Here is a 21,814-nt window from a genome sequence, read left to right on the forward strand (position 1 = left end):
CAGTTCCATAAGGTCTGCTAACAGGATTTAAACCCAGTTTCCACGGATGAATTGAAAATGGAGGACGCCCAATGTAAACAAGCCTTTCTGATTTTCTGGGCACCCGTATAATTCCAAATAGTAGCTGGGTCCCAAATAGCATTTCATGGCGAATTAAATGCCGTCCCAAATAGTGTCCGGGGGCTATTATTTTCATATGCCATGTTGATGCCTTTAGACATGAATTCATATTGGATAAACCACGGGTGAAATAATGAGGGAAATAAATTAATGACATCTACAGTATCTATAGCTTATTGCGAACGCAGTGAGCACTTACTATGAGACCTAGCAGATCTAGCAGATCATGTCTGTGTGTGTCTGTCTGTGTGTGTGTCTGTCCCGCTATCCAAATATGGAGTGTGTTGCATCAGCAATCACTCAGCTCCATATATGGGCGCAAAAGGGGCCAGGTCCACTCAGCTCCATATATGGGCACAAAAGGGGCCAGGTCCACATATACAGTAACAGCGGGACAGACACACAGACAGACAGACAGACATGATCTGCAGGGTCTCAGCTGCGTTCGCTTCCCGCGTTTGCGCGTCTTACTGGTTATTACAGGTAACACAGCATTTGATTTATTGGTAAATCGCTCTCTGTGTGCACATTGCAGACGCACAAACGCGGGAAGCGAACGCAGCTGAGACCCTGCAGATCATGTCTGTCTGTCTGTCTGTGTGTCTGTCCCGCTGTTACTGTATATGTGGACCTGGCCCCTTTTGTGCCCATATATGGAGCTGAGTGGACCTGGCCCCTTTTGTGCCCATATATGGAGCTGAGTGATTGCTGATGCAACACACTCCATATTTGGATAGCGGGACAGACAGACACACACACAGACAGACAGACATGATCTGCTAGGTCTCATAGTAAGTGCTCACTGCGTTCGCAATTACATAGTCTTATTTTTCACGCTGGCTCCTTTGTGCATCTTTCCTGCTCTCAAGTTTGCTCATAACATTAGGCGGTGTTATCAGGCGCTCCGCTGAGTCCGCTCCGCTGAGTCCGCTCCACTGCGATGCCTATGTCTATGGTTCAGAGTGTGGTCTGGGCATTGCAAATTTGCAGACTTCCGCCGTGCCCGTGTCATAGCTTAGGAGGCAGCCATTGACTAGGTCTCTACTACACGATTGGCTGGTAGGGTTTAGGTGGCTCCCATTGATGACTAGGTCGCTATTAAAAACGGGCCTGTTGTATGTCAGGTTTCACCTGACAAAAAGAAAAGGAAAACAAGACTGAATCAACAACATGCCAGCAAGCAACAAAGTACTCTTTTCCATTCTATTAAAAACCTTGTGAACCTTGGCTGCCCTCTCTTAAAGAAAGGGTTCCACTCAAGCTAGTAGTCACTCACAACAAGAGTATAATTCACAGGAAATAGGCCTAACTAATATCCATAGCACCCTCAAGTTGATGGTCCCTCTCAAGTGTGTTAACCAGACCAACAGAAGTGCTTTCCATTCTTCATTCTACTCAAGAAGACAACAACCTCTTCAAAGCTTAGGATCCCTTAAGACCTGCCGGGAACAGTCTCAACAACACTCAAACGATGGGGGTTATCCGTATTTAGAATGACTGCTGGTAATGAGCGAGATTTTGACATAATTTGCACACTAGCAACTATGGTGTTAAGTTTTACTTTTATGATTATTTCTGAATCTATAATCTACATTCTCTGTAATGAAGTGTATTTTATTAAATGATTAAGTCCAATGTGTTGGCAAATAGAAAGCAACTGACCGGAAGTCAGTGTGCATTTACAACACACCTTTCTGACACTACATCTGCAATTGCAGATACATCAATCAATGGCATTTTGGTACAAAAATGTATTGCATTATGCAATTATGAATGTTTGAAATGGACTAACGCAGTGGTTCCCAAACTTTCTAGGCTGTGACCCAAAAGAGAGATTACACGTTTTCCCGGGACCCAAACTACAGATCTACAAGTGCACAACATTGCGAGCTATTTTCACTACTTCTTAATATTGTTTTCTAATTTCTTTGATTTTTCTGTGCTGTTCCACTGAGCTTATAATGCATTATGACCAGCACTTATAATGCCATAAATGTTATATGTTGTCATACATGATTATAAAAAAATATAATTATAATGCATTATAAATGTGCTTATAATGCATTATAGACTCAAGCTTAATATACAGTCTTACCATACACTATACAATTTGTCTTCTTTCACACAGATTTACTGATTCCTGATCAGTCGACACAAGATCGTCCAAAGACCTGAAAAGTATATTGTTGTTACACAATACCTAATTACATTTGATAAATCAATTTGTTGGGTGCCTGTGCATGCTTGCGTGCATGTGTACGTGCATGCGTTTGCATGTGCGTGCTACACTTGTGTGTTAACATGCCTGCCTGTCCGCCATGCATCGTTGATCTTTTGATCGAGGGATAAGTCACCGGCTGTGTCTATCTTGATGTAATGGCCGGAGAGGGAGAGGGGGCTGTTTGACCCCGTGACCTTTCGGCATGGCCCAGCGCTCCTCAGTATCCAGAAGTCCTGTCAGTGGGTTAATGAGCGACGGCTGCTTGGGGCATTGTAGGGCGGCTCTGCTAGATGACCAGGCCGGATGACCACCCTCTATACTCTGACCCCTCTACCTCTGGATGGTCTCCCCTCTACCCCTTTAACCCCCTTCTCTCTCTCTCTTCTTCTGTCCCTTCCCAGATGAGGCTCTCTGCTAAAGCCTGGGTTTGTACAGCTGCTGCACAGCCTTTCCCTGGACCACAACGGAAGTGTACCGTAAGCCATCTTTATGCTAGCCGAGGACTAACTCCATGTGCATGCGTAATCACAAACACACACATGCACACGCACGCACACACGGATATGTCCGCGTGCACGGGCACACACACACACACACACACACACACACACACACACACACACACACACACACACACACACACACACACACACACACACACACACACACATTTACACGTGCGCACTACACAGCACACCAGCATCACAAAAGTGTGAAATGTAAAATGCAACCTAAAAATGTCACTGTTAATTTTACTCACTGTACAAAATGTAACCAAATGATTACATTTGTAACTCTCCTTTTTTCCTTTCATTGAATGCAACATTTGTTGGTTGAACATCATCCTTTTTTTTACCAAAATGGGAAAAACAAGGAGACAGAGGCCAGCAGTTGCTTAACCACAAGAACCCTAGCGTCCTTTTCTGGGGTGATAATATTTAGTGTAGGGAGGAGAAGTCGGGGGCCTAGTATGGAGCCATGCGTGACTTAACTCCTCAAGTGTCAACTCTAGGGTGTCTCAATGTGAATCCATACTGAGCTTCATATTTCATTTTGAATGTTTGACCTGCATGCTTCAGGATTAATACTGTGTCACTTCTATAGTACTTGATGGATGTTAAAGGATGTCACTATATTTCCAGTTTGTCAACATTGGCCACATAGTTCAATATGCCGGTATATATATATTTGTTTAGATATTGTGTTTGTTTACATTTGGGCTTTCTTCAGTAAACGTGGCAGAATGTTCCTGAAAACCTTTGCCAATCTTAGCTGTAATTTATATTCTCTTCAAGCTAAAATTCACATCTGAAATACAGCACTTTCCCCCACAATCCATTCGAGATGTATTGATGCACACATTGAAATGGCTTGTATTAGAGTATTTCAGTAAAGTAAAGAGTATTTTTAAAAATCTGCTAAACATGGGCCTACTACATTCATGTACAACATTAGAATGGTATGGTCCTTTTAAACCTAATCTATACTCTGTTGCACTTGCACGACTGTGTTGCTCGTCGAAAACAACGCAACACATTGTGTGGCATTGTTGGCTATAGAAAACCTGTTATTTTGGGTAAGCGACACCGTCATACAACAGGGTATAAATTAGGCTTAAGACTTGGGCTTTACCACCACAACCACTGGCAAAAGAATGGCTGAAAGCGGCCCAACCCAGTGTGGACATTTGTAAAAGTGAACAGGGTAATGAATTTTAAACTGCTATAGTAACAGCTCTCAGACATGTGGTTTTAGTGTGTGAGCGTGGGTGGGATTGTGTGGATGTGTCTGTGTCTATGTATTTGTATGAATGTAGGGGATATGTGCATTAATGGGAGCTGGGGGAGGGGCTTATATGTGTGTATGTGCAGAGGATAAAGACCTAGCAAACCAGCCTGGCTTAGTTGACAGGTGACAAGGCTTGTTTTCAATGGGGATTTTGTAATACCAACAGTGGGGCAAAAAGCTGGGGTACCAAGGGACTTGTGAAAGGAGAGAAAGAGGACTTTTATTCTTGCAGTGCAGGAAGAGAGAGAAAGGGCCTTCCAGCTTTCTAGGGACTTAAGGATCTCACTAATCAAACTGCTCCACCGTCTAGCGCTCTCATTTTTATTCAAAACGCAGAAATGCTAAATCATTCCAATCGGATTGATCCCTATGTCAGTGCCTGTGTGGTATTTTTATTCTCTTTTTTTCAGCTCTTGTGTCCCCAACTTTGACATATCAGTCAAACAACAACAGAGCTGCTACAAAGACCACTGATCCAGAGCCAGCCTAATGGTTCCAATAACGTGGCACTATAAATGTAGTTGTTTTTAAATTAGCATGGCACAAGCTCCCTTGGAACGAATCACTTCAAGTCATCAGACACCACTTACTCTGTAACCAATCTACTACTTACTACAGACATTGTTATTTTAGAAATGTATCTTAAAAATAGCCAGTATACAGTAAAGTGGAAACTTTAGCTACAGAATTAGCTTTGTTTTTCTTTTTGCATATTGGTAGTATTTTGTTACAGTACATCTATCTCAGTATTATGTACACATTACAGGCAAATTATGTATTCCGTATCATGCATGCATGTTGTGCCTCAGGGATGACTTTCCAAAATTATGCAATTTTTCAGACATACACATTTTATTACTATACCATGTCACAACTAATTACATTCTGGGATCTGGTAATCTTGAATGTATTAACAATAAAGCTATCAGTAGCAAAGTTGGTGTAACTGGTGCAAAGGTGACCGAGTGGATCAGGAGTGCAAATAAACAGAGTAATTGGCAATTGTATTTAAGAGAGGCACATTTTTTTTAGGGTTCAAACCCCTGCTGTGACCTAGCCTATCTAACACAGGACATTTACGCAGGCAAACAGAACACCCCTCCCCAGTCCCCAGTCACTTAAGTTCAGCACTACTGAAATGAATGGATGGAGGAGCTCTCATTCGCTCCATCACCATACTCCTTAAACAGGCAGAGATTAAATCATGAAATAATTTAGTGTTTGTGTGGTCTTCGCTGGCTGTATGGAGGATGGAGAGATGGATGGGAGAGGGAGCGAGGGAGAGGGAGCGAGAGAGAGAGAGAGGAGGGAGGAACACATAGCGAGAGAGATGGGGAGCGGAGAGATGGATGGGAGAGGGAGAGGGAGCGAGAGAGAGAGAGAGAGAGAGAGAGAGAGAGAGGAGGGAGAGATATGGGGAGCGGAGAGATGCAGTCCATATCAATGTGTGGGAACCACATGAGGAGAAATCCCTGGCTGATCCGAGCCAACTTTCTTTTTCTACCCTCCTCCTCCCTCTCTCTCTCTTTCTCTCCATCATTTTTTTCCCCATTTTTATTCATAGGGGTGGAGAGAAGGGTGTCACAAAAACATGAGGCAGAGGTGTGCATGTGTTTGTATGTGTGAGTGCGTGTGTGCGTGCGTGCGCGTGTGTCATCTCCCATCTATGTGAGTATTTGTGGTGTTTGGAGGAAGGGCTTGTCGGTTGGCTGATGCCAGTGGATGTAGGTGCAGGACTCAGACCAGGGCTGATAACAATAGTCACAGTGTTGTTCGGCTATAGTTGCGCCCGGGACTCTCGGACATTCTTCCCATGTCAGTATAATCACTACTGGGAGGTAGCTCCATTAAGGATTACCATATCATTAATTGTATCCATGACTTTTGTTCAAAGGCTACTTGTGTAATGTTGCCTTGTGGATGACGGCTAATCCGCTGAGCTGCAGCTGTAGGAAAGAAGAGGGGTAGATCCCACCATCAGTCTCTCTCTCTCTCTGTCTATCTCTCTTTCCCTCTCTCAGTCTCTGTCACAACTCACAACACACACTCACTCACTCACTCACTCACTCACTCACTCACTCACTCACTCACTCGCTCGCACGCACGCACACACGCACACACGCACACACGCACGCACGCACGCAATCAGACATGCACGCATGCACGTCACGTGTGCTCGCTCACTCAAACACACACCCGCGTGTATGCACGTACACAAGCATGAACGCACGCGCGCACACAAGCATGCAGTAACCTATACACATAATATAGCTGCATCTCACTGTCCTGCAGGCCCATAGGGATCCGATTGTCCTGCAGGCCCATAGGGATCAGGGCAGTGAAAGACAGTCACACACACATACACACACACACACACACGCACACACACACACACACACACACACACACACACACACACACACACACACACACACACACACACACACACACACACACACACACACACACACACACACACACATACACACACACACACACACACACGCACACACACACACACACACACACACACACACACACACACACACACACACACACACACACACAGACACAGACACAGACACAGAAAAAGAAATATCTATTCTACACTTCCCTACTGATCCCATCTTAAAGCTAAAGACCAGCCCACCCGGCGCCCCCGGTCTCTCCCCAGTCCGTCCCCTGTCCCTAAGTTGGCTCTCGTCCTCCCATTCAGGCCCACGGCTTTTAGGCGCAGCCCTTCTCTCAGATGGTGGGCCAGATTAGGGACGGGACAATAACAGTTTTCAATGTAAAATGTGCATCTAGTTAGTCCTTTCTCCTTCCCCTCCTATCCTATGATGGCTAGAGAAAAGGAGAAAGCGTATCCATTCAGAAAGTTATCTTTGGGTGTCTTGTCTCCCCCCAAAGGGCTGCAGCAGCGCTCCCTATACTCCCTCCAACTTGTCCTGTGTCTGTTTTTAATCTGTTTAAAAAGCTCTTTTTTTTCCTCTTCTTTTTAGTTTTGTTGTTCACTGAGGGGAAGAATCTCAAACTCTTCATTGTTTGCAACACAGTGGACCTGGGCTCCACTACGCAGGCAGTTCAGGGTCTCCATAAAAAGGTATAAATAGGTCTACTTTCCAGTGTGGCTTGACTGGGGCAGGTCTATCATTTTCATCTAGAGCACTGGTTCCAAAACTTTTTAGCCCGTGACCCAAAAGAGAAATTAGACGTTTGCCCGGGACCCAAACTATTGAAAATAGCAGATATACAAGCTCACACAACGCGTCGCTTCACGCTGCGTTGTGTGCTTGTAGATCAGCTATTTTCACTACTTCTTAAGCACTGGAGTGGTGTCCGTTGGGCACTGGCCTACTTGGAACGATGCAAGTTGGAAATGCATGCCCCACCCAGTAGGGATGTCCCGATCACGTTTTTGTTGCTTGTTTGATGATCTCTGACTGGGACCAGAAGGAAAACAACTAGCATAAACACAACAGTTTTTACAAAATCTCATTGCTTATACATCTTTCTTTGAGATTTACTTTAGACAATTAAAATAAATGAAATCATGTGATCGGAGCCGATTTCCGATCACCCGATCCGATCGGGACAAACCTACCACACAGTTATTTTTTCATTTCATTCTCAATTAATCTCTGATGAATTGAAAATGGTGGACCCTATTGTAAACAAGTGTAATGCTTTATTGTGTCGTCCACAGTTAACAGTTTTTGTATTGAGTTGTGCTTGAAATGTAGGCCTACTGTAATTCTGCAAACTGTTTATAAATCAATCAATCAATCAATCAATCAATCAACCAACCAACCAATCAATCAATAACATTATTTCTGTGTCCTTTTATGCCCATATATGGAGTTCTTTGTCAGGCATGCCCAAATATGGAGTCAGAACATCATTGTGATGTCAGAACTGACCAGCTGGAGATATAGGGGTGATCAGCTCCAGAGACCGGGCAGAGGCTTGTGTGCTGGTTCTGGACAACCGGCTATCCGATGGACTCAACACCGGCACTGCACTCCCTGTGGAGGTGCCGGCTGTAGCGCACCAAGTCAGTAACAATGTAAGTTGGATATCCATGCCCCACCCGGCTATACAATACCCGTTGTACCCGTGTCAGAGTAGGCTACCCGTTTCACCCATCTGTCTGTGTCCCTTTATGCCTATATAAAATGTCTGTATCTGTCTCTCTGTGTCCTTTATTCCTATATATTGAGTTCTGTGTCAGGCATGCCCAAATATGGAGTGTTGTGATGTCAGAACAGGCCAGCTCCATATATGGAGCCTGGGCATGGGCCCTGTCCAGAGCCCGGACAGAGGCCTTTTGTGGCGGTTCTGGACAACCGTGGGCAATGGGCACGGCACCACCCTGTGGTGGTGTGGAATGCGTGTGTCGAATTTGATGTCGGTGGGGCGTGCTGTAATGCACGTGCATTACAGCCGTGCATTTATAGATAGATGTGTTTTCTAATTTATGGAATTTATTAGATTTTTCTTTGATCTCTTCATGAAATTACTGAAAAATAAATCATTGAATTTAGTTATTAATTAATGTTTTTTGAAAAAAACGGACCCATAAAAAATGTGTACGCAACCCACAAATGCCCAGTGTTTGGGAACCAGTGCACTGTACTCAGCATGTTAAATAATTTATCTTGTGTGGGATTGTCGTCAATGTAATAGGAATCATTTTCTGTTTTATTTCAAACAAGTTTTATTTCAAATAAGAAGAAGTGATTATTAGACTTACTTGACTTATTCCTGTAGCCTCCTAGGTGGAGCATAGGGCCGCAATCACACCCCGCCATCGGACTCTGTTTTTAGCAGTTTTCTTCAGCTGGGCCCACGATAGTCCGCTTTACTGGCTTACTTGGGTTGGCGGTCTTTCCTGACAGAGTCTGTGTTATTTCATACAGTCTCTTCATGTTTTTCTGTCTGGCTGCCATTTCTGCTTCTTCTGTCATGTCATGGATGAATCCTCTATTACCTCTTGCATTTTTCTGTACTTGACGGTTTGCTTCCCTGTACTTTGCTCGCAGGTCTCGTGTGGATCTTGACAGTCACACTGCATGGTTGATCTTCTGTTTCAGCTCTTTCCTCTGTTCTATCTTAGCCCATGTCTCTGGTGTTAGCCAAACTTTTTGTTCTCGCACCTTCTTGCCTAAGTGGTCGTCCAGGTGTTTTTAAGTTCTGTCCAGTGGTTTTCAATAGATGTTTCATTTGATCCTGCTGCTACCTCAAGGTTATTCTTGATTTTGCAGTTGAACTCTTCTCTTTTCCTGGTGTTCCTTAGAAACTGGACATTGAACTTATGGTGTGATCTGTCAGTTGTGGTGTGGAGAGATCTCATTTTGACTTCCATTGTTGCCACTAGTAGCCGGTGGTCTGATGCTATACGCCCGCTCCACGCCTCACCTTGACATCCAGTAGACTTCTTCTCCACTTGCGGGAAACTGTGATGTGATCAGTGATTATCAGGAAAGTTCATATTTTGACTAAATATGAATTACTTGCAATTGCGTGGAGCCCCGAGGTAGGTAAATCAATGATTGACACACAAATTGCACATGTGTGTAACATTACACATTACTCTTGTTTTGAAATGTGCACCGTTTCAAGAGGAAACCGATTTCTATTGAGCCTCTTGACGACGATTCCTAATGCTAGGAATTCCTATAGTTTTAATTTAAAATGAGATATTTCTCAAAATCTGGGTAGGAATATAAAAATAAATTAGTGTAGTTTTTAAATTCCAGCCCCTGCCCATCCAGATCCCTCTGCTTGTCCCTGCATACTTTGTAACTTTGTATTAATTTCATTTAGGCAACAATGTATTAACGTTCAAACATTCAAACTCATAGTCGTACAAGCGACAGCCGGCAGAGGAAACCAAGCCACCCACCGAAGCAGTTATAGGGAACAGATTCTTGCTCAAGGACACTTTGACACACAGTCAGGGATCAAACTGGGCACCTTGTGATTCCAAGACAGATCGAGCTCTGTCTAGTAGTAGCTCAGTATCGTGGCTCGTCACTTTTGAATATCCAAGTGTTTGATATTTGGTATTGCCAGCTTAGCTTGTTCCAGCTTTAACTTTGTTCTTGTTTTGCCTTCCAGGCTATTTTCTGTTTTATTTTGAAGTAGTTTGTGTGGCTGTTTGTGACCCCAGTCACCCCACCCTCCTTGATTGTATCACCTGTGAAAGGGGTAATCAGTCTGCACCTGTGGGAGGGACAGAAAGCAGAAAATTCTTGTCTGTGCTGAAAGATGTTGCCTGTGCTGTTTAACACTACAGAAGAAGCATTGTTTGTAAGTTTGGTTTAGTTTTATTTAATGTAATGTGTAACACATTTGGATTTAGACAGAAATGCAGCTGTGATTAAATTTATTTTATTTAACTGACAAATATTTGACAGTACGTTCTTTGATGCCTGTATACATCATGCAGTATAATATTTTGTACACTTTACTGTGTTACAGTTTCACACTGACTGGCTGCCTTAAATTGTCTTTCCAACACCTCAGTTCTCTATTGTTTTAAATGGAATAGCAGCAGCTCATCCTGCAGCAGCTCCACAGCTCCGATGAGTCCACCAGCTCCAGTAAGCTTCATGGAACCGACGATGACCATTTCCTCCCTCTGGCCCAGCCGATCGAGGCGAGACCATCGTCGGGAGCATGACAGCAGGTGACAGGTCCCTTTGGCTTGAGGATTGGTCCTCTACATCAGGGGTTCTCAACCCGTGGGTCGCGACCCCTCGGGTGGTCGCCATTTATTTTATTTTATTTTAAATCTGGTTTTAGTATTTATTTATGGTGTATTGTCTCTATTATTAAGGTTATTGTAGCAGTCAATTTATATTGGGGGGCGGGGCGGGGGTCCCGAGACATTGCCAAAAACGTTGAGAACCCCTGCTCTACATCTCTCTGCGGTGGACGCCATCGCTGGCATTGGCCCTCTTCCTCACCTCCCTCACCTGATGCCCACAGGCACCAACCCGTGCCAGAGCCTCTCTCCTCCCTCCCTCCTCTCCCTTCTTTCCCTCCCCCCATTCTCCCCACCCAGCACGCCGTTGTTCTTTTCGCATTGACCCTTCCGCCTCACCCCCTCAGCGCCCAGCATGTATAGTCATTCCATCTCCAGCTATACCTCTCGCCCCGTCCCGTGCCCCCTCCCTTCTGCGCATCCCAGATGTTTTTCTCCTATAGCCTGGCCACAGTCATCCCAGTGGTTACTCCCCAGTCAGAGATCGGGGAGGCTCCGCCGACTCATGGCGCGCCGGCATTGACCTGCAGCCACGCGTCGTCCAACGCCGTCCCATGTCGACCCACGTCGACCTGTCACGTTGAGACGACCCGTGACGTCCTCTTGGTGTCCCACTTAGCAACGATTCGTGCCACGCAAACATTAAATAAACTAGAAATTTCGCAATTTAAAAAAATGTGGTGAGTGTGGTTGCCGCAGTGGCTTACATATGCCCCTCCCACTAATATTGCCAGCCAATTACAATTTCAAGTCACACCTTAGATCATGTGTAAGTAATACGGAGGGGATTTAACCCCCAAAATTCATGTTTTTGCGACAAACTGTTTCATTTCTCGCATTTGCGGCGCCCCCTATGGATGAAAATGGAATTGCTTTTAGAACTTGGTTGATTGAACCACCCCGGACATGTGATTCAAATTTGGGATGGATTGGACATTCCCTTCATTTTTTCTGATATAGGCCCCTCCTACTAACTTCGACGATTATGGCCGAACGATACGCACTATCAAAATTCTGCAGTTCGTGTTTTAATTGGATGGGTCCAGAGATCACATGTACAGATTTTTGTGAGATTTTGTATGTGCATTTGGGGTGGCGGTACGCCCTCTAGACTAGAGGGGTACCGGAGCCCTTCTATAGGTAGCGGAGCACAGAAGGGAGGTTCCGGAGCTGAGCTTCGGCAAGTTCCGACATTAATTAAGCACTGGTTGTTCTGTACTGTGTTCTGTACTGCAGAGTACTGTATGAATCAGTGACTACTCAGTAGAAGTGTCATTATAATACAAATACACAGTATGAAGTGTTTTGGTATATTTATGTATCACTCATGTCAGTCATCGACTAACTCATGACTCTGCAAGTTATACTGATATCGAAATATCTTGTGTCTTTTAGCACGTCTAATAAATAGGCTTTAAATTGTTCAGAGCACTTCTCTGGTGCTTTGCTGACGTGGTGGAAAATCTTGCCAGGCAGAAATTAGATTTTCAGGCGTGGCCTATGCGAAGTTGCATCATGATGAAACTAATCCAGGGGGAAAATATATATTGTACAACTATATTGTACGGTTCAAGAGTTATAGACCAAAAAGTGAAGTTTCCTGTCAAGAGTCACCATGAGAGGTTCTTTCTTGGCGTAGCTACTGGGAGTTTGAATGCAAAGTTTCACACCGATCACGCGATCAGTCCAGCAGTGTCCCAGATTAGCTGCTCACAGACTCATAGAAGCACGGACAGATCCATGGGCAAAACATATTCCCAGCTGATGGAAATAATAAAATACCATTTGATCTGAGAAGGTATTGCCTGTTCACAAGTCTCTTTTGGACTACACTGTGTGTTGTTTGAGCTGATGACTGCAGTAATTGACACTTGTTCTACGGTCTATGTATGGTCTCATGTTCTGGGTGTAAGACATCGGTGCCCTGCTGTGAAGGTCATGATAAGGTTGCTGGGGTATGACCAATTCACCAAAACCATGATAATGCAACATTACCAAGTTAAACATGCTATTACCAAACGTGTTTCTATCCTCTTTCTGATTATGCCCTCAGTGAATATTATTGATTTGCTTCTGATTAAAGGCTTTAACCAATTTATTCTATAAAATGAATAAATAAATATATAAATAAATACATGATGCTTTACTGATACAAACAACTTTTGTGAAGTTACCACTTATTTAGTTTGAATACAATAACTTGAAATGAAGTCTTCAACAAACCTTCGGCCATGCACCATCGCTGCATGGTCTACCAGTCTAATTTAAGCTTCTTTTTTTTTACCGAATTGGTCACTTAGATCATGACCTCAGACGCTGACCTGTGACGCCCTCAGTGTTTCCTTGCTGGCCCTGGACACAGCTAAATGCATAGGAGCGGCTGTCATCTTTGCAGACAAAAGACAGTCTGTCTGTGGGGACACACCTCTCTGGCCCCTCATGAGTCCAGCCAAGCGCACCGGGAGCATATTAGGACTACTGGATTTTATTTATCCTTTCTTCTGGGCTGTGCAAACGGCTTACTGGGACGTCAAGTTTGTCAGATGCTTCAGCTGTGACTGTTTGACCACATCACCCACACCCTTTTCAGGCTGCATGTGCACTTCATGTTTGATTTATCTGATTTGCGTTGTCGGTGTTCATATTCTCCATTTGTCACTGAAGCATTATGTTGGAGAATGGTGCTGGCAGGACCCAACAAAAAAGCCAGCCACGATGCATTCCTGGTCCTCTTAATGTCTTTCTTTAAGGAACCTTTTCAAGTGAATAGAACCTCAGAGGAAACTGAGTGATTGAAATGGAAGAGACTCCTCTGTTCATGAAATGCAATTTCTGATGGGAATTTCTGTTGAAGCGTATATGAAGAACACAGGAGAAGCAGCTAAAAGAAAAATACAGAATTAGAAACAAACACGGAACAAATAGGGCCAGAGACACAAGCTAACAGGATTGTTAACTAGTGTATCACATATTTAAGATGATGATAGACGGTGGCAGTAGTAAACAAAATGCCATGAGTGCCCGAGTGCCCTGACAGCTCATATCGTTTGTGCCTGACGTATATTATTCTTAATCAAGTGTCCTGGTTTTAAAAGACCATACCACCATCAATAGTGTACATGTCATTTGACCTCCTGATGAAGGTCTAATCGACCGAAACGTCGACCTAATAAAGAGCAACATTTTGGCAAGTGTCTGACAGTGTGCGGGACCTTTTCTTTGTTTTTCAAAGATACCCTTTAATTTTGTCAATTATTGACAGCTTGAGAAATAAATTATGTGTTTGGTAACTAAACAGACCATTTCAATGGTCCTTATTGTTTATTAACATATTGCCTGAAGTAAATCAAATTGAACTGAACATAGCTGAATAACTGAGTCAACGTTGGCTAAACGTTAAAGGACCACTTCACAGCATTTTCGACCTTTCAATCTTCTCCTAAACCTTTCTAAACTACTCCTTCACAATATGGTTACATATATTTTCACCTGTTTTTAACTTTTTATGTGCTAATAACTCAATTGGTTTTCTTTCATTTTAAGATATTCTTCAAAATATGAATTATTTGTTGACAAAAAGCCTTCAAATGGTAAATCATGTTTTTCTATATGTTTGCCTCTCCTTGACACAGAGCACTTTGACGAAAGCACACAGGAACTGGAATGTGTAGTGTGCTCTTTACCGATCTACCATGCAAAATCACTTGATTTATCCTGAGCACTTTCCCAATGTCACACTGTCTGTGCTTGTGACAAAAGTGCCCCTTGTTGTGGCACACAGATAACCACAGTCACCCTCATGATGCTCAAAGGACTGATTTAAGACTCGCTTTTTCAACCCTTTGTCTTAAAAAACAATGGCAAACAGAGCACTGCACTTTCTCTTGGCAAATGATGCCTTAATTGTGCAAGTTAACAAGCTTGCTCTTTTTTCCCATGAATAACAAAGCATTTGGTGTAATGTTGTGGGTTTTTCTCCTACTTTAAGAGATCTGTCAGCTCTTTTTTGGGGAAGTTCCCATGCTGTTGTCTGCTCCCTTTTGGCTCCATCTCTCTGCCAATGGAGAGTGGCATTGCCCAGTTACAGTGTAGCTAAAATTGCATAACATATTGTAAATAGAACAAGAGGGAATTCAGTGCCACAGTATGACATTTATGTACAGTATTCATTATATGTTCATTTATATCTGAAATGTGTTTGACCCTTCTCTATGTTTTCTTTATAACAGTACCTCTTTTATCTCTCCATCTTTGGCTCAAATATCTTGGTCGCTGCTCTAAATAGAGGTTAGTGTTGAATAGGACATCTCCATGAATTTGCATAATCTGGTGGCACTGGGGTTGGATTGCTGGTGAGCACATAGAGGGTTGTGCCAACTGCAAAAAGGTAAAGCCCTCATCCCTTGGCAGGGGGTGGGTGCTTTGAGAATCTTAGTCCAAAAAGTTAGTAGGCAAACTTTATAGTTTGTGTTTTACATTAATTGATGTTTCGGGTAAACAATATCCCAAATCAATATTTTATTGTTAATATTTATCTAAATGGAACTTAAATGTTCTTCTCTCAGCATTGGCAGCTCATACGCAATTATTGACATGTTTTTAAACCAGGTCTTATTTCTAAATGTATCTACCGCATACTATATGTATATCTGGGGTGTTATATGTGATTAGAGGTGTGTGCTTTCACATTAAGAATTCTCATATAGTTTTAAATGAATAGATACATATGCATTGTTTTCCTTTAAGGTTTCTTACAGACGCTATTCATGTCTGTTATGTTCTTATTCAGACTGGTGCCAAGGCACTGCCTCTCCCTGATGGGAAACTGTTGCTTTATGGGTTGGGTTGGTTGCCAAGTTTTGGCATTGTTATCTGTGAGGGGAGGGGGGCTGCAGAAAGGGGGCCCTTTAAACCCTGTGAGATAGTGGTATCTGTTGTGGGAATGATCTCCATCCCCATTTTCGCCCCTATTCTCACTCTCTCCATCTTGCTCACCCTCCTCCTCTCTCATTCCTTACCCCGTGTCTCCCTTTTCCTTCACCCCTGTCTATCTTTTCATACCCCACATCAGACAGCCATCCTGAGGTGAGCCGGTGGAGATCTGATGATGCCATTGAGGCACTTTGATTACAGACCAGCGCTGACTGTTGGATTTCACACAGCTTGTGCACTACTTTGGCTTCGCTCCCAAAACCCTGTGTGTTTCCCCAACGACTAAACACCATGCAACCCCCCCCCCATCCCTAACTGCCCCGACCACAGCCCCGACCGACCCTGACCCCATCCCCGAACACCACACTCCGTCCCATGAACAAGGAAACTATATTCTCTTGTATTCTCAGAAGCTTTAGCTAAAAGTCTTATTTTGTCATACTACAGTGTGGCTTTCCGAAAATAACTGACATTTTTGGTGAGAGACTGTTGGGGCACTGTTCAATTTAAAGTGATGTAAAATGTAAAAACATTACATTGTGTAACATTGTTGTATTTTGTTTTTATGTGCTAAGGCTATTCCTGGTAGACAGCTATTCCTGAAAATTCTATTCCTGCTATTCCTGAAAATGTAAGTTTTGGCACACTGCCAGTAATTTATTTATTATTTCATTTTATGTTTTACTTAATAAGACAATGATGCCTCTTATCTACAGTATTATATAATATAATACTGTAGATAAGAGGCATCATTGTCTCTTATAATAATTCTTATAATATATATATTATAATAATTATTTACATTCTCTGCACAGCACAAACTGAATTGAAATCATTCAACAAGACTCAATGGGAACTTTTCATGTATATCCTACATATTCCATACATGATATATTGATTATCTTTCTCTTCTGTATTGTAGTGAGGGAGTGGATTGTGAATATTCTGTGTGCGATATTAATGTTGAAGATAAATATTTTCAAATTTGCCAATGAGGCTCAGCCAGTTCACATTACATTATGGTTTGTATACTCATTCTTCTTGCTCAATTTATTATTATTCATGTGATGTGCTGTGGCAAATCTGGCTGAGCATGAGTCTCTTTCTCTGCTAAACTCTCTGCTTAGAGTCAGGATTTAAACCAATATTGGGGCTGTAGGGACCCAAGTGTTCCTTCAAAGCCCTTGCCTTTTATCATATTGTCAGTTTTCCATCTGTATGGTACTTTCATTTCTTTCTTTTGCTCTCTTGTTGCTTGTCTTTTGGTTAGGGCTGGTTAATGTGGGTTTATCCAGCCATCCAGGCGATTAATGTGGATTTATCCATCCATCCATCCATTCATTTATCCATATGATCCATCCATCCATCCATTAATTTATCCATGATACATCCATCCATCAATATACATAAAGCACCTGCATGACCCATGGGACTGAAGATTATCATGCCACGGTACATTTAACTAATTTGACAGACAAGTTCTGATTACGACTCTAGTTCTGTTTCTACAATAAGCCTGCGTGAGTGAAGCATTTCTTCAGCCTTCTCCTTGAAAAGAAAACTTTGATTTCATGGTTCTGATTATGTTTCTTCACAATCACTCAAGGATGAAGCCCAAGGATCTTGATATTTTCTTCCTTTCAGATGCAGGACAATAGACTTTCCAAATAAATAAATATATAAAAAGGAGTTCCACCCTGCAGTCTTCACGTCACCCTTTCTTCTTTAACTCTCTCTCTCTCTCTCTCTCTCTCTCTCTCTCTCTCTCTCTCTCTCTCTCTCTCTCTCTCTCTCTCTCTCTCTCTCTCTCTCTCTCTCTCTCTCTCTCTCTATTCTCTCTTCTCTCTTTTTGGTACTTGCATAATGCTTGGAACCCAAAATAATACAACTTACTCAAAAACAGGAGATTAGTCCAGTTATTGAGACAGGGCTGGTATATATATCACACCCCCAGTAGGGTGCATTTGGTTAAATCTGTGCAGTTTCCAACTTACAAATTGATAAAATGAACACTGGCTTTTTATAGTGTGAAACCACACTATAAAAAGCCAGTGTTCATTTCAACATGGCACAGATTTGTTGAGAGAACATGAGATAAAAGCATGTCAGTACAATTTCTTCCATTTAAGAGTCACAGATTTCAATGCACATCCACGTTTCTTTTGAATCTCCCCAATTTTGAGCTGTTTATTGTCTGGGTGACTAGAGCTATCTTTGTTGTGACAGCAATGATAATAATAACAATTATTATTGAGAATCCATGCCCCACCTGCAGCATGCATGGTTGAGAATATGCCCATAAATAACACCTTTAACCACACACTAATGAATGGCACCCATGTTTGTCTATTGAAACTTAAAGGGATATTTCACTTTAAAAAAAACATTTGGTCATTCTATCGTCTATACTCAGGCTTATGTAACACCCCAGACAGTTTTTTAGTTGCTCGACTCAGTATTTAGATATTTGATATTCATTGTAGCGAGTTATATTTTTTTTCCACAATGATATTTTCCCTAAATCATTCATAATATTTCACATGCTAAGAAATATCTCTTTTACATCCAAATAAATATGAGACTCAGAGACTCGGAATTGTGGATTGTTTGTGTTAAGTTGTACAAGTATGTGTTAGTTGTAAATGAAAATTCTGCTTCACTGAGTGACCTTGGAACAAACATTGTTTCTCTGTAGCTAAAGATTTTTATAACCTATCAGTGAACCAGACTATATCAAAGAAAATCACAACTGTGTGAAGTGAGGGGCGCTCTTATCATCGTACATCATCAGACACATATGATGTAAATTCTCCATTCATTGTCAATGGGCAATGGGTTTGTGTAAGACGAAAATCTACACAGCTGAATATATAAATCACACTCGTGTGAAGTGAGGGGCGCTCTTATCATCATACATCATCTCAGTCCGGCCAATCACATTGCATCCTATATGTCCAGTTTGTAATGTTTGTGTTTAAACAAACACTCAAAACTGGCCATTCATTATAATGGCATTTGGTTAGGACAAAGTTTGTGTTTAACACGCACACTAAAAGCTGGACATATGAGGGGCTAGCACCCCTCAAAAATAGACATTTGCAGTAATTTCAAAATAGCTGGATGAGCAGCACTATACTATAGAATATAAAGGTCCTTAAGCTTAGCTTGATCTTCCAAGACACACATCTCCTCAGTTTTACATATTATACAGAATACATTAGACAAATAAGACTTGTACCCTCCTTCTGTTCTCAATATAGTATAGGTCAATAGTAGGAAATTGTTGGAAAATATGTCTTGGCCACATAAACTAAATCACTGCTTCATCCATTTGTGTTTTCAAGAGGTCACTTTTGGTGTGATTGGAAGTTTGATCATTTTTTTGTGATATATTCTATATATACTTGTTTAACATTAAATAGTCAATCTATTCCGTATATTTAAGGTTATAAATACTCATAATTCCTGTTCAATCATGACAAACATAATGGTGTTTAAAGAAATATTTATTCTATTCAGTATGCACAATCTGTATCACACACACACACACACACACACACACACACACACACACACACACACACACACACACACACACACACACACACACACACACACACACACAAATATATAAATAAAGACATAAAACCGAGAAAATATTTACATGGCATGTTGTGCACTGTGCAGACTGAACGCGTTTGCGTGCGTGTGACCAATGAAATTGAAATAATGGTGATCGAGTCCCTGCACTGGCGACAGATATCCGCCGTGCTGTTGCGTGGGCGCGGAGAGTGGCACCGTTGGATACGTGATGGTGGGGCTGCGCGTCGCGCTGTGCCATGAGAAGTGTCCCGTGGGTGGGCTCTGCTGGTGGTACATGGAGTCGCTGGGACTGTGGCTTTGGTGCTCCGGGGAGGAGTGCAGGTGATGGCCCAGGTAGTCTGTGACCGGCTCTGGCAGTGCGCCAACGGAACCGAACACGGGTTCGGTGATAACTCGCGACTTGGACTGCAAAAAGGCGAGGATCCGTGCGTACTTGATGTCTTTGGTCTCGGCCCGGTCCTCGGTGGTGAGGTAGTGCACCAGGTTCTTCATACACTCGTGATATCCGTAGTGAAAGTAGTTGGCGAACTCAGCCAGCAGCTCACCTGAAACAACACATGAGATCTTTTAGACTTTTTTATTGACTCATTGCACGGTTTCTTGTCTTTGGTAAAGTGGGTATGCCTATTTCTAAAGTCGCAGCAGTGGGCCTATAATGAGTCTGACTCCGTCCCACTTCACCTAAGTTTGTTGTTGGCACATAGGCCTGTCGTCTATATCCTATAAATGGAAGCTGATGTGGTGCATTTATCAAAATAGCCTTAGTATAATATCAATATAATGCAGGCACGGACGCACGGTTAATGGTTATACATACCCTTTTCTCGCCCCCGCGGGAAATCCGCTGAGTGGAGTGCCCGTAGGTATTGAACTGTCATCTCCAGGATTTCTGCCTTCTCGAGTTTCCCAGAATTCTATAATTCAAAATATAAATCGGTTAAGAAATAATAGAGTAAATAGACTATAACCCAGTCGGCCCAGCCACTGGCACTGATACAGGCATACAGCGTATATCATAATCAATCTGATAAGTTAAAGTGCCTCACCTGTTTAGCAAGTGCCATGGGCACTGTTTTTCCTAGTTCATTCAGACAGCGATTAATACGATCCCGTCTTCTTTTCTCAATTACTTTGTGGGAGATGGGAGTTCTCTGTCAAAAAGAGCGGATGAGGGAAATGAGAATTAGGTGAAATACAATTCGCAATGTTTTATTAGCCATGGCCCATGGGCCTATAGCCTACACTGTACACATCAAAGAAACTGAAACAATATACCCACCAGTAGTTTGGGTCTTTAGGATATGAAAATGTATACATATTTAGCTAATGATCAACTCGAATACGACATAAAGACAGAACATGTCCATGCAGGCTGTAGCGCATATTGTGGAATTGCGCTTTTGCGCTCTGTTGCACCAGTGCGCAACAGTGACTTTGTGTGCTCCACGGCTATTTTCTATTACTCCACAACTATTTGTGAAGGAGGTTGAGATTATGTTTGGCAGATTTTGTCATTTAAGTGTTAATTTTGTAGTTTATTATAGCATTTATACCAAAATGATATGAGCTCAAACCCGAGGAAAACCAGCCAGTATCCCCAGGACGCACGGCACATGCGTGGAGTCGGATGCATTTCTCCTTACCCATGTGGCATGAGTTTTCCTTTAGGTGGAGTCCCAGTAATTGTTTATTTCAACTATTGATGTATAATATTGAACTCGAAAAAAATCCAATATAAGAAACCCAAACGTGTACATAAGAGGCCGTTGTAATTCCCTGGGTCAATCCTTAAAATGCGGAGCGCGCCAATATAATGCTTACCTTTCGATCCTTCATCTTAGATGCCATCGGCGAGTTTGTGACAGACGTCTTATCCAACAGCTCAGTTGTGAGAGTAAGATGTTCCTCTGATATAGGAGATGGGCCAGACTGAAGTTTTAGGGGAACCCATGGGCCTTATAAAGGGATCATCCATGAGACTCTGGCATTCATGATGCAAATTATTCCATGGGATTAAGAGGCAAGCTTTTGGTAAATGTGTGCGTTTAGGATCAGTTAAAGAAATAGTAAAAATCTCAAGCCATGGGCTGGCAGGGGGGCAAACCTGCTTTGTTAATCCACGTGGCTGTTCAAAAGACACGTGATTATTTTCGGAATATTATTTGCATAGTAACAACTCAGGCGGGAAATGAGAAGTGAGCGTTGGGTTCGCCTCATGCGACCGGGCGCACAGCGCGCACTGAAAACAAAGCCTTGGAAAAAAAGGGCCCTCTTTCTTCCACTCGCGTTTCTCACACGATCGCCTGTTTACAATCTCAGCAAGCGATCTTAACTCTCATCCAAGCTCAGTCTGAGGTTTAAGGCCTGTCCAGTGTCATTAG

At 42.6% G+C, this 21,814-nt stretch overlaps 1 protein-coding gene across 1 annotated transcript; it reads right to left on the bottom strand.

Annotated features, from left to right (window-relative positions):
- Nucleotides 1-19,490: 19,490 nt before the first annotated feature.
- helt (helt bHLH transcription factor) lies at nucleotides 19,491-21,356 on the bottom strand (the record flags this gene model as incomplete). Its single annotated transcript, XM_080760662.1, has 4 exons — nucleotides 21,255-21,356; nucleotides 20,480-20,584; nucleotides 20,251-20,347; nucleotides 19,491-19,978 (listed from the first exon to the last, which is right to left on the bottom strand). The coding sequence occupies exons 1-4, from the start codon at nucleotides 21,279-21,281 to the stop codon at nucleotides 19,491-19,493; spliced, it is 717 nt and encodes a 238-aa protein (XP_080616788.1). The 5' UTR covers nucleotides 21,282-21,356.
- Between the last annotated feature and the right edge of the window lie 458 nt (nucleotides 21,357-21,814).

The sequence above is a fragment of the Protomyctophum bolini genome (genome assembly GCF_963924005.1).
Source record: "Protomyctophum bolini genome assembly, chromosome: 3".
NCBI classification, from domain to species: domain Eukaryota; kingdom Metazoa; phylum Chordata; class Actinopteri; order Myctophiformes; family Myctophidae; genus Protomyctophum; species Protomyctophum bolini.